General features: G+C 51.2%; 1 protein-coding gene across 2 annotated transcripts in view; it reads right to left on the reverse strand.

The window, feature by feature from the left end:
* The window catches only part of LSP1 (lymphocyte specific protein 1), a 48,654-nt gene that overhangs the window by 21,351 nt on the left and 13,961 nt on the right, over window positions 1-13,342 (reverse strand). For both annotated transcript variants that reach the window (XM_042038223.1, XM_042038224.1), the window contains exons 2-3: window positions 2,355-2,507; window positions 100-189 (exon numbers count right to left, since the gene is read on the reverse strand). In XM_042038223.1, coding sequence (XP_041894157.1) covers window positions 100-189; window positions 2,355-2,507 — 243 coding nt within the window. The remainder of the gene's footprint in view (window positions 1-99; window positions 190-2,354; window positions 2,508-13,342) is intronic.

The following is a 13,342-nucleotide window of genomic DNA, read 5'->3' on the forward strand; positions in this document are numbered from 1 at the left end:
GTGCTAGACTTGACCCGGTTTGGTCACCCCTCCTCAGGGACAGTTCCTTTGCTGGGGATGTGGGTACCCCTCCCCTTGGTTCATCTGTGTCCTACCCACCTCTGCTTGCGCTGCTCGAGCTTCTGGGACCAGTCACTGAACCCCTCATCTTCCTCCAGCTCCGAAGTCCCAGATGGCTTGAAGTCGTAGCTGAAACACAGCAAGAAGGAAAATTGGCATGAGAGGCATGCAAAAAGGCCTAAACCCGGCCTGAAAGAGCCACAGTCCTTCTCTCCTTCCAGTTATTCCATTTATTCTTCTTTGGGTGAGCTGCACTGTTGAAGACAGCCAAGGCAAAATCATTTCAGTATCTGTGGCTCTGGTCACAAATGTGTGCTCAGGCTAACAGGAAAGCTCCCAGGGAGCAAGGGAGACTAGCTGAATGCTGTTGGAAAACTGGTTGCTTCCGTGTCCCTCTGCAAACACAACCCCAGGAGAAGCATGAAGCCAGCACAGCCTCATCATCAGCACGTCAGCTGATGTTGTCCATCCCTCTGGCTCCAAGCACACTCCTGTCTTTCCTGCAAACCCTCTGTTCTCCAGACTATTTCTGGTTTTCTTTAGTGGGGGCAAGGGATAACAGGAGGTTCACTCTGTCCCTTTGGACCAAGGAAATGCAAGGGTGGGTTTGAACTAAGGGGAGTGACATGGATAGGATCAGTCCCAGCAGGAGAAGAGCCAGAGGAAGGAGGAGGCAGTATTTACACAAGAGAGAATGAAGCTTTTCAGGAGATTAATAGCCAGGGCTGACCCTGGCTGCATGAGCAAGCCCAGGTGGCTGTCAGCAGCTCTAAACTAAACCAGGGAATGGCCAGAGAGGAAGAAACATCCTTCTGATTGAGCCTGGCCCAGCAAGCTTAGGCAGCATGGAGCAGGGACCAAAACCCTTAATTTTAGGAGTTGTTCTTGTCATAAGTACTCAAATTTAGGCAAGGCTGATAGTCCTGTGGGGTCAGCAGGGTGGCTGCGCCCATGCCAGCAGGACTGAAGCCTGCAAGCTGGGTTACTGGGGCTGCTGCACACTGCTCTGGGCCTGCGGCTGCTCACTGCACCTCCCAGCAAAGCAGAGACCAGAGATCTCATCTGCTGTTTTAAAGACCTTTTCAAATTATTTCCTAGCCCCCACGTGAAGGGGGGTTTGGAAAAGCTAATGGCCATTATTACTTTCCAGACCTTCTGTTTGCTTTTAGAGCAGATTGCAGAGGTTTTGTCTGCGGAATATCACCGTGTGTATTTCCACAAAAGATTGTGAACGTGTTTTGCAATGCTTTTATAATAAAAAAAAAGTCCTGAATAATTTTGGCTGTATCTCGAAAAAAAAAAGATCTTTTAATGGAAAAAGAATAGGTTTTCATAAATAACTTTTTCTATTTTTCCAGTAAAATGAAGATATTGCTTCTCTCTGACAATAACCCCAAATCCTGCCACCACTTTTCTATAGTGCTCAATAGATTCAAAAATAAGTTGAACACATAAATAGTGGTAAGACTGAGGTCTTTGAGACAAGGATTTGGCAATTCGGAGTGCAGACTAGTTTTTGTGCTAGCCCCAGTGCTGCACAGCATCTGGGCTGCTGAACCATGGACATGGGAAAGGCTGCAATAGGATGTGGCGTGGGATCCTGGGGATGTCATCCTATCCCTTCTCCAGATGTTTCCTCTTTGACAGCACATAGCTCAGCATCTCCATAAATGCCTCCTGAGCTATTTCCATTTAGGACCTGCCCCATTAAAGCACAATTTTAACCCCTGAAGCTGTGAACTGCACCAGCTCAGGGGCTGCTTCATGCTTCCCAGTGCCAGGGCAGCATCCTCTGAGGGAGAAGTGGGAGGCCCAGCCAGGATAGGTGATTGCTTGCACCGTGATCTGCCTGGGGTTTTGCATCACATCCTCAGGCACGTCAGTCTTTGCATGTATCAGGAAACTCCATTATTTTCGGTGTAGGATGACTCCCAAGTTGAAATTTAACCAGGCACTGAACCCACTGGCAGTGGGGACTCTCTGCCAGAGCCCAGCCTGTCCCAAGCTGTCCCAGTGTAAACTCTCAGGGCAGTAAAACCCCCAGCCTCCAGCCAAGAGAAAGATCAAAGCAGGACTTCTGGGGTTTTCTGCCCAAACAAGAAAGCACATTATTTGCTAGTGTGCGCTACATCCCCCAGCCCAAACCTATTAGAGAACTTCCCCATCTTCCCCAAACCACCCCAAACAACAGTGACACACACTCAGTGGCTGCAGGAGGGGTTTGCTGCAAGTGCAAGTGCTGCAAGTTTGCTGAAAGTGTGTTGCTGAAGGACTTATCCACGGGTATTTCTTACTGGTTCTCCTGTGCCAGAGCCGCGCTCTCTGAGCAGGAGACGGTGCCGTTCAAGCCCTCTTCTGCCTGGGACCGCAGCTGCTTCTCCCGCTCCCGCCGCCGCCGCTCTCTCGCCGCCTCCTCCTCATCTTCCACGCTCCACTGCGCTGTCAGCCTGCCAAGCCAGAGGGAAAACCCATCTTTAATGCCATCAGGCAGTCCTGTGAAAGCTGGTAACAATCCTCTGAGGTGTCTGGGCTCCCCCCAGCAAGCAGGAGCCTTCTTCAGAGGAGTGCTCCCACCATGAGCAGTGATCCTCAAAGTGGCATCCTCACCTCCATCCGCACAGCTCCGCAGTGGGACTGACCAATGGGCAAGGATAAGGTGGGACATAGGGACTGGGAGAGGGCTGCAGGAGAGCCTGCAAGTCTCTAGAAGGAAGACGTGGTACATACCCCCTTCCTCCCAGACCAGCCACCTTCCTGTGGGCTGAAGCCCACTGGAAAGCAGCATTCCCTGCAAAAATGGCTTTGTAACCCAGGAAGGGTTTGCAAATGATCCTGCAATGCTGCAAGATTTCTGAAGGGTTTGTAAAGGGTCTTGCAGTGCTGCAAGGTACCTAACACCCGCTTCTCAAGCTCTGGCCCAAGGAAGGCAGGATCTGTACCCTGGGGGTGAGTTTCCTTGGGCAGTTGAGCTGCTCGTGCCTGACCAGGAGCCAAGGAAACAGTGGCAGAGGGCAGCACCTGTGTCCTGCTCTGCCCTGCCTGGCTTCCTTCCACCCCTGCAGAGACGAAAAACCTGCCCTGGCTTCTCCCAGACATCTCCACTGCTGGATAATCATGCCTCTGTCAGCAGAACAGCCTCTTGCATCCCCAAGGAAGCGATAAGGCGGATGCCGCATTCCTTCTCTGGTGATAACACCAGTCCAGTCGCTCCCCACGTGGGATCAGCTCCTGTGGCACTGGTGGCACCAGCTGAGATTGAGGCAGAAGGGGGCACACCATGGGGTGGCCACCACTCACCCAAAGGGCCTGTGATGGCAGCTGGAGCTGGGCAGGTCTGACTCGCGGTACCCAGGGCTGATGCTGGGGCAGATGCCTCCTCACTCCACTCACCCCTGGCTCAGCCAGGTCCAAAACAGACCTCAAAGGCTGCTTCCCCAGGCCTTTTCAAGCCGATTTACAGAAATGTTTTTCAGGAAAGCACACACATGGGAGCTGGGGAGTCAATCTCCCACCAGCAGCAGGATCCAGCCCAACCTGCATTTCCCCCCACCAGGCACACCCTGAGAACTGCAGTCCTGTTAGGATGAACCTGCCCAATGGGAGATACAGTGCAACATCACTCAGATTGGAAAGGAAAATGGGGAAAAAACCCAAACAGAAATGCCTTAGCTGAGACTTATTTCAGCCCATTTTGAGTGAACAAGGGGCAGGTTTCAGCTGGCCCCAGGAGTGCCACTCTGCCAACCTGCTTGGCTTTGCCCACAGTCTGGCCTGTGAACCACGTGAGAGGGCCTCACTTCACCATGAGTCTCATCATAAAGCTCTTTTCTTTTGAGGTTCATGACAGATATGCCCCTCTCCCAGCAATGGGGGGGGGAAAGCCCATTGGAATTAATTGATGAAAAATGTAGCCTTTCTCTTTACACTGTGAACCTTGTTAGCCTTTCCAGGGAAGATTCACTCAGAGCCTACTGTACTCTGCAGTGCCCACAGGACTGTTGAGCTTAACCCCAGTAGCATCCCTTTGCACAGTGGTCCCACCATCACCCTGTCAGGAAGCTGGGGATGAGCCCAAATCACTACCCTCCCAAACTCCCACCTGCCCCAAAGCAGCAAAGCCAGGTTGTGAGACCAAAGAGGGAAGGTCACCCATCCCTGCTGTGCCCACAGAGGAGCAGGGAACAAAGCAGACCCCAGGACTAGCCCAAGAGAATGCTCCACTGCTCTGTAGTTATTGCCTGCCTTAGTTTGGGTGGGGTCTTCTTGCAAGCACCAAATTCAGCTCTTCCCCTTTTTACCCCCTCATTGCCCCTGGCCACCTTGGTCTCCATGAGGAACAAAGCAGACCCAGACCACAGCCTGGGCTCCCCTCCTCCCTTCCCTACTCATCCCACACTCCTATTTATTATTTTTCCTCAGGTTCCCATAGAAACCCTTGTCTGTGGACCTGGCAGGAAGCCACCATGTTGTTGTTTTGTTTTTTTTTTTTTTAATATATAAATGAAGTCATTCATTAAACTCTGCCATGATCTCCCTCCCTTGTGCGACAGCCCCAGATAGTCTCCAATTCAGAAAGGCTCTTAACCCCCTCTCGCCCATATCACCCCAGTTACAAGAATCCAAGTCCACGTTTATGCCAGAACAACTTAGATTTCAATTAAAATCTTTCACCCCCTCCTCCAGTTCCTTGGGAAGCTGCTGCAGAGGCAGTGCTGCACCAACACCCCCAGCTTGGCCAGGGTGCTCTAGTGAGCCTGGAGGGGGGGGTCCCCTTCTGAACCACACGAGCTTTCCACACTGTGAGAGCAACACTGGTTGGCAGCCCTCTCCCTTTCCCAGTTGGATGTGACTAACTCTCTCCCCATGACCTCACCGGCTCGCTATTCTGTCCCTGCATCCTCCGAACAGGCTGAGGACAGAGCCGGGGGCGACCGTTTTGGGGAGAAGGATTTTTCTGCAAAAGCAGAGAAATAACTTTCCCAGCTCCTTTTGCCACAGAGCAATCCAGCTTTGTCACAGAGCAATTCCAGCTTCCAGGTCACCCGCTGCTGTGCTGGGACGTGGCTCAAACACTCTGAGCATCCTGGGGGGGCTGCAATGCTGGGAACACCATGCCTCCGCTCAGCAGTAAGGGCTGCAGATAAAGCCCCCACAGATTCAAAAATACCAGCACCCTCCAGCAAACAGCTAAACCCAGTTTATTTTCAGATTCTGAGCTCTCTGTCATGCTCAAACAGGCTGGTAGGGGAGCAAGGTTTAATAAGTGATGCGCTGGGGTTCAATAATCACACTGACAAGCAGAGAAAAAAGGACGATTACTTTTTGACTGACCTAGCAGCACAAATATTTGTCTTTCGTGAAAAACAAACAAAACAAAATGAAGCAAAAAAACACAAGCAAATGAGAAACTAAGCCTTGCCAAAGTCCTTGTGTTTGGGTCAGCTACAGGGGTTTGTTGGACCACAGACAAAATGTGCCATTTCAATTTGGACAAGCACAAGTGTGAGCAGGGGGTCAGCTGTTAAACTGCCTTTCGAAGCAAAAAGGTGGAAAGATTTAATTTCCAAATGGTTCCATTTACTAAAACGGGGCCATGGTCTCCCATTTGCTCTAATTGTTCACAACCACATTCAGCAACTCCACATGCTCAGCCCACAGTGCTATTTCACAACCATCTTTCCCAATTCTAGAAATAATTACCCAGTGCTTCAGGATCAGGCTGATCCCACGTATCTTCACCTCCAGCCAGCATTGTTCCAGGCTGGTCCCAGGCTGGGGATATTTGGGGAAGAAGCAGACTCATAGCTGCCTGTGGGACCAAGAGTTCTCAACTTCATTTCACCCATCACAGGATAGGGAGATGGAAAGCAAGACTCGAAGCTTGAGGAGCTGCAAGATGAGCTACAGCGTGCTACGCTCCTGCATCCAGCCACGTGCCTTTATAAAATCCCTCTACAGAGGGATTTTCATGCAATGTGAAAGGAAATTCACTCCCTTACACAAACTTTAGTGGGACTGGAGAAGGGAGGAGAAAAGGTAGAAAGACCTCAGTGGCCCCAGCAGCCCAGAGCTGTGGCAAGACTTGCTTCAGCAGGAGCTCATCACAGGGCGGGGTCATTTCTCTTACACGGTCCCTACATCTCTACCAACACCTTTTGGAGGTCCTGGTTGAGCCAAAAACACTTTGTGGAAGGGGCTTCTCTCTTCCTGGGGACATCCTGCAGGTGTAAGGATGAGCTGAAACCACCTTGGTTCAGCTGTGCCCACAGACACTGCCTGCCAAGCATTTGGGATGCTTGGACTTCTGCTCTGACTGGGGCCAGCTGCCTGTTTCAGATCCAGCTCTTGACCTCACCTCCCTCTGGACCCCCAGCCAAGGGAGGGGTTTTATTTCTGTGTGTGCTACAAAACACCTCTTCCTGCAGAACAGCAACACAGGTACCCACACTCTGCGTGCCCTGCTCCACATGGCCACAAACGCCCTCTCCAGACAAGCCAGCATGGCTGGGAAGGTCACGTTTCCTTTGGGTAATTCCTCACTGGCACTTGAGGAGATTTTAATATTCAGGCAAGGGAAATTTCTGGCACCAGATGAGCTGTGTTTAAGGGAAACTCTGCAGACTCAAGGAGTCTTTTGCATGGTTGATGGCTCAAAGGAAGCTTTGCTGGCCCAAACCCAACCTTCAGCACTAAAGCTAATTCCAGAAAGGAAAATCAAATGCCTCCCAGAGGCTTTGGGCTTCACAGACCTGCACCAGAAAAACTCAGGAACCCTCTACCAGCACACTGGACGTTCCTGGCTCCTGCGCTCACCGGGGTATCAGGCCAGGAGTGTGGTGGCTTTGGCTGCTGCCTCCGTTGGGTAGGTTGCCCCTGCAAAGCCAGGATACAAGAGGGAAGAGGTTTTGGGAACAGGATTTAGGAGGAGCCATGTGAAACCCCAGGAGACACATTGCCGCACCACCTGTGAAAAACCCAGCGTCCACCGCAGCTGGAAATACCCCCTGGAAGCCATGGGGCTGCATGAATTAGAGAAGAATTGGGAAGGGCAGCCCTGCCTCCACTGGCAGCCATCCCATTGCTGCTCTGTTGAGGTCTAGGGAAAGGGAAATGCCAGAAACCAATGCAAGGGACCTTTCCCCTTCCATGGAACCCACTGCAGCCTGCATTGCCCTGTCACAGGGCCAGATACAACATCAGTGCAGAATACGGCCTAGGACTGTCAACAAGTTCATCTGCTGCCAAGCAGAGCTGCCAGGCTTTATTTCATATTGCATTTATCACACATTTATAAAGGGCCCTGACTGCTGGCAGGAGACATGCAGCTCACCCTGCCACATGCAGGGGAAGACGACACCCTCAGAAGGCTGCAACTCCCTCGCCCACTTGACCTTCTGCCAAAAAATTAATCACGTATTAATTTAATGCATATAATGGCTCTGTGTGACTGAGTCGAGTACGCTGAAATACGCAGATAATGCCTCCACTCATGCCATTCAGGACCACTGGTGTCAGGCCACCGCTGAAGTCATGGGTTTCCATGGCTTAGGAGTAACGTGGCTGGATAGCAAAGATTACAGCAGGGTCATCATCCCACTGAATAAGGAAGAGCGTGTGGATAGCGGTATGATACAGGGAGACTGGGAAAAGACATAAAATCAAGAATTATTATGTCACAGCCTGAAGTTTATTTCAGCCTTGCCTCAGGAGAGTTATTCTAGCTCTGAAACGGCAGCATGTCAGTCAAAGGCAGCCAGAGATACTCCACAAGCCTCTCCCTCCCATACATTCATGTAATTCCTCAGATGCATTACTCTGTTCAGAGTCCAGGCTACAGAGTTCGAACAAGAAGGGGGGCAGGGGGAGAGGAAAAAAATGCATCTGTGTGCTTCACCCTCAGCCTTTTTCTCATACCAAGCTTCCCCACCCCACACGTAGCTGTGCAGTTTCAGCCACATCTCCCCATTTCTCCCATAAATCATGGGTCACCTTCAGGATGGGAACAGCAGGGTAGAGCTGCTTCACACCCAGGAGTGGCCGTAGAGCCCATCCCCACCTCCCACTGGAACTGGGGGTGTGGAAAGGCAGCACGTATGGGGTGGTAAGGACACACCAAGGCATCTGAACAGAGTATGATACAGCCCAAACTTTCATCAAGCAGAAACAGAAGGAAAGCCACATTCAGCATGGCAGAGACCTATCTCCCTTTTAGAAATAAAAGCAACTCTTCTTTTTTTCAACAGATCTTGGATTTCCTCCGCAAAAACACATCCCGTTTCTGCCCAGAGAAGGATGTGCAGATGGTGTAGCCATGCACCACAAGTGCCACATGTAAGACTCTTGTCTAGTTTAGCCTTCATTAAACCCCCTGCAACGATTGACCTGTCACTGTGGCATGACAGGCAGAGAAAGCCCCAAGATGGTAATTTACTGCTTCCACAAGCAAAACAAGACACACTTGAGAAAGCTGGTGGCAAATGGCAGGAGCAGACCCTGGAGGAGGGACGCAGGCAGGGCTGGTCCTTCATCATGAGCTGCGTGTGTCCCCTCCTGTCACTCACAGGGCAGCGGCTCCAACAAGGTACATGGAATGCCCTGTGCTTCCAGACACCATAGGTGATGCACAACCACTCAGAGAGGCATGAGGCAACCAGTGGAAACAACTGTTTCTTTTTATTATTATTGATTTTAATCATAGCAGACAGAATCCAAACGAACCCCTTCCAAGATGATGAATTGCACCCTCAGGACCATGGGTCCTTAGCACACAGATAGGCTGGTGCAATAAGGTATTAACATCACCGGTCAGGAATTTGGCAGGGGGGAGGAAAGGGCTGGAGCCCGAGCCCTCGCAGCACTCCACTGCATTCAGTAGGTGTGAGAAATCAGTGCTGTGTACAACCTCGAACCGTGGCTCATTCTCACGGTGTCTCCATCTCAACGCTAAGGTTCAAGGAATTGGAGGGTTTTTTCTAAAGGGCAGGAAGTCTGGGCTCTGTTTTTGCAAGGGAGAAGCATGTCAGAGGAGAAAACAGACTTGTCAAAGAGACGCAGATTGCCTTACCCAGCTTTTGTGTTTTATTTTTCTCTTCCTTCAGCGGCAAGCAAGCCTCCACAGCCTCTCTGCCTTGGCCAGTCAGCCAGCATCCTTCTTGACACACTCGTGCTGGAAAGAAGTCTGAGCCTAGAAAGGTGAGCAATCACCTTACCCCTGCTTCCAACTGGGATTAAGAGCAAGATTTGTATCAGCGTGGTGCTTCTTATGCTTCTTACAGCACAGCTGGCTTGGCCTTCACTTGGCAGCCCCTGGGGTGAGGCGGTCCCCCCAGCAGCAGCAGGGGGCCGAGGAGGCAGCAGGGAGGCCGTGAGAATGTGCTGCTCCACTCCCTGGGAGCACTGAGGCTCTCTGCGTTCATGGAACGCGCTGCTCCCCTCCCTGGGAGCGCTGAGGCTCTCTGCGTTCGTGGCCACCGCTGACGAGCTGTGCTGCAGCAGGAATCAGAGTCAGCAGCGAGCCCTCAGTCCCTGCTGCGCTAAGGCACAGCACCTTCATCAGGAAAAAGTCTTTGCCCCAAGATACTGATCCCACAACCCTGTGTTTGAGGGCCTGGCACCCAAGCTTCTTGCTGTGCAACAGAGGCACTTGGCTGCCCCAGTTGCCCTTTGCCCTCCACGGAGCTGAGGGACGGTGCTGCTACTATTTCATGCCTGTTTGATGCTCCATCAAAGAGTTAGAAATGGAAGGAGAAGGAGAAAAATAGATCTGGAAGCTGAAAATTAGTTTTTAGACACCATCCCAGCTGCAAAGCCTCAGGCCTCAGCTTCTCCATCCAGTGCCCCTTCTAGCTGAACCACGCTCAGATACACATGGTGGTCCTTCTCCACACCATCAGAGGATGCCAATAACCTGTGGCTGCAGCCCTCAGGGGCTCAAAGGCCCACTACAGCTTCCCAAAATTTCCATGGGCTCAAAGTTCAGGCCCTGAACATCCAATTGCTTGAGAGCAGGTAAAATTCTGAGTCAGGCCAGGCTAAAGGCAAACAAAACCCATGTACTGGTTTCTGGGAAAGGTCAATGGTAGGTGGAGTTCTGACAAAACAAACCCCAGGGCTGGAAAAATCTGGGAATGGATCCACAGAGTACTCAGAGGGGCCAGGTGAGATGCTTCAGCTGGAAAGATAGGATGAGCTGCTATCCTTGGACTGAAAGCTGAGGGTGGGCACCCCACAAGGCACTCAGGGAGGGATTTACCACCCACACCCTGGCTTAGCCCTTACCCTCACCCTGCCCCACAGCTCAGCTGGGCTGCAAATCCCCAGGTTCCTCCTGGCTTGCAAAATATGGTGGAATCATTCTGCAAGCAGCTGGCACCACAGAAGCCACCCTGGGATGTGGAAACCCCCAGGCATGCCATCAGACTGGCCCAAAGGGCTCTCCTGGACACTCCTCCCTGCCAGCAGCCTCTGCTCATGTCTCCCTTCCCATCCGCCCTCCATCTCTGGGGTCTGCAAAGGTGTCCATCAGTTCTGCCCTGGCCACGATGATGGGACACAGAGGGATAAAGAAAATGAAGACCACTAATAAAAACATCAAAATAGGGAAGATTCAAGAAGAGGAGCACCACAGGCTATTCATGACACATTGAGGCAGCATTGCAAAGCATGAATCACACTGATGAAGGCCATTGTCCCCATGCAGGTATCCTTCCCTCCTCCTCCCACGCAGGAGCTCTGCTACTGGCTCATTCCTACATGTTTCAGTTTCCCCATCTTCCCCATAAAGAGCTGCCCCACATCTTCACAGCAAGAATTCCTCGCTCCCTACACCTATCCAAGAGCCAGGGAGTTGAAGCAAAGTGGTGTTGCAATAGCCCCTGGAGGCAGTAGCTATCTCCCAGGCAACAAACTGTGCCCAGACCACGTCCTGGCATCAACCACACACTCCCCCACCCCACAGAAAATGTTCTTCCCCTTCTAAACGCCATCCAGCCCTCCCAAGTGCTTCAAGCTCCTTGTTCCCAGCTCAGCACTCAGGAGGTCAAGACAGAAACACTGGAGTAGCGTCTTCCCTGCTGAGACACATCCTGGCAAGCTTTGGGAAACATCGAGTGCAGGCAGAAAGGAAGGCATCCTGCAGAGCTGGGCACAGTCCCCATATTCTGATCAAACTAAATATTACACTCTTGACACACACCAAAATTCAAGGAGTCCAGGGAATTTTAAAGCTACCCCTAGTGCTGAGGAACTCTTAAGCATCACCAAGACATTGCCTGAACATGTTTTAAGGAGAAAGAAGAGGCCCTGCAGCTGCTTCATGGGTGCCAGGACATGAATGCTGGCATCAGCTGGAGGTGGCAAGCATCTCATCACATATAGCAGGCCAAAACACAAATGCAAGATTCATTTCATATCTCACATTTTGGCTTCCCATGTTAATGACTTCACAGAAGATAACAAAGCAAAAATCCCATCCTACAGAGTAAATAATTAGCTCTATCCCATGATCAAATTTTCTGACTTGTTTTCTTCCCCTGAGCTTTTCCATCCTCAAGATTCAGCCCCCTTTTCCCACAGCATTATTTGCACTTCAGGCTCTATGGCACTGCAAAGACATAATTAGAGACACTGGTTTATTTGTTGCTTGTGCAGCAACCATGCTCTGGAGCCCCTGTTCTGGACCAGGTCCCTGTTGTGCTGGGAGGCACAGGGTGTTGGAGCGTGTAAGAACACTGTCCTTTTTCCCCAAGAACAAATCACAGCTCGCTTCCTAACGGCACCCCAGATTCACCCACATGCTGGATAAAAACCAAACCAGCTGAGACAAGAGAGGTAGTGCTTCCAGCTCACATCCATCTGCATGCACGCTTCCCCCCACAGCTGCACGCCCCAGCCAGGCACCCACAGCCCAGCGATGGGGACACAACTGCAGCAAGCCACCACAGCACTCCGTGGGAGCAGTGTCAACCAAGAGGCCCAATAATCCAGTTCCAAGGAGCAGCACAGCTGCTTCACAGAGAGGCTGATTTGTAGGTTAATTAAACAGCCATATTCTTTTGTGAAACACTTGAGGCTCGATAAACAGAGGGAGAGTAAAATTCCAGCAGGAGCAGATAATGAACTGAATGAATCGACATGACAGGTGCTGGATCCCTATCTTATTTATAGGAATTCATTAGAAGGATAAGGAGAAAAAGATCGTGATAACAAGATAAAGCAGCTCATGTTTGGAGAGGACTTTAAAAAAATACAAAGTCTTGTGGGCGTGTGAGGGATCATCACTGTAAACGTGCTACAAAGGGAGAAATATTTCCCCAGTGATATCCTGATAGAGAAACTATGCTGGACGAGGGGAGTGCCTGGGCACACGGGGCAAAGCAGGGAAGGTAGATAGCCCTGAAATTGTCCATTCTTCTCATACCTTTCCCAGGTAATTACTCAGCCACTCGTGCTCTGCAGTTGCAAGACCTAACCCTGGGCTCTTTCCAGCCTCCAACTTTTCAGATGTAAAAGGAACGTCCCTGCCTGCACCTTCTGCAAAGCCACTGAGGAAGAAGGAGGGCTAATTTTTCCAGTTCACCTCCTGGCTGGGCAGAGGTGAAAGATGGTTCCCAAAGTGCTGGCTCAGTGCTTGGGCCTCCGTGTGTCTCCAACACGTCCTAGTGCTCCCAAGCACACCAAACCACTCCAGAGCACGGTGTGCACTAAGCCTGTCAGCAGTCAGTGGAAAAGCCATTTCATGTCAATCTGACTCCTGGAACTGATGTTTGGGTGATGCTTCGCCCATGGGCCCCTTTGTCTGAAATGATGGGGTTTTGTATCAAGCACAAGGCAGGATGCTTAAAGCAATGGGAGTCAGCTCTTGAACCCAAAATCCACAGGACTTACACTGGTTTCAGCTCAGGAACCCTTAACCCAGCTGTTGGACAGCTGGCAAGCAGCTCCCGCAGCTGAGCAATGCTCAGAGAAGGTAATTCCCTGGTTGTCCCTGCTGATGCCCTGCAGCAGGAGCAGCCAGGTAAATCCTGACACAACACTGATATCCCCAGGGCTCATGAATATGGCTCTGAGCAGCTGTTTTCACTTGTGTGCTCCAGGTCTCCAAAGCACCCGGACACACCAGAAGAGCCCAGGACCTACACAGCATAACCACTCTGTTGCAGTCACCTTGGGACAGAAAAAAGCAGAGCACAGCAATCTTGACAGCAACATATCTTCAAGCCAGGAGCCTCAAGCCATTCACTAAGGAAGCTCCTTCCTCCAGATGAGGTGGCAGGGCTTGCAG

This window comes from Corvus kubaryi, unplaced genomic scaffold (genome assembly GCF_017639235.1).
Source record: "Corvus kubaryi isolate FWS band 111438036 unplaced genomic scaffold, C.kubaryi_AGA036_p1.0 37392, whole genome shotgun sequence".
Classification (NCBI taxonomy): Eukaryota; Metazoa; Chordata; class Aves; order Passeriformes; family Corvidae; genus Corvus; species Corvus kubaryi.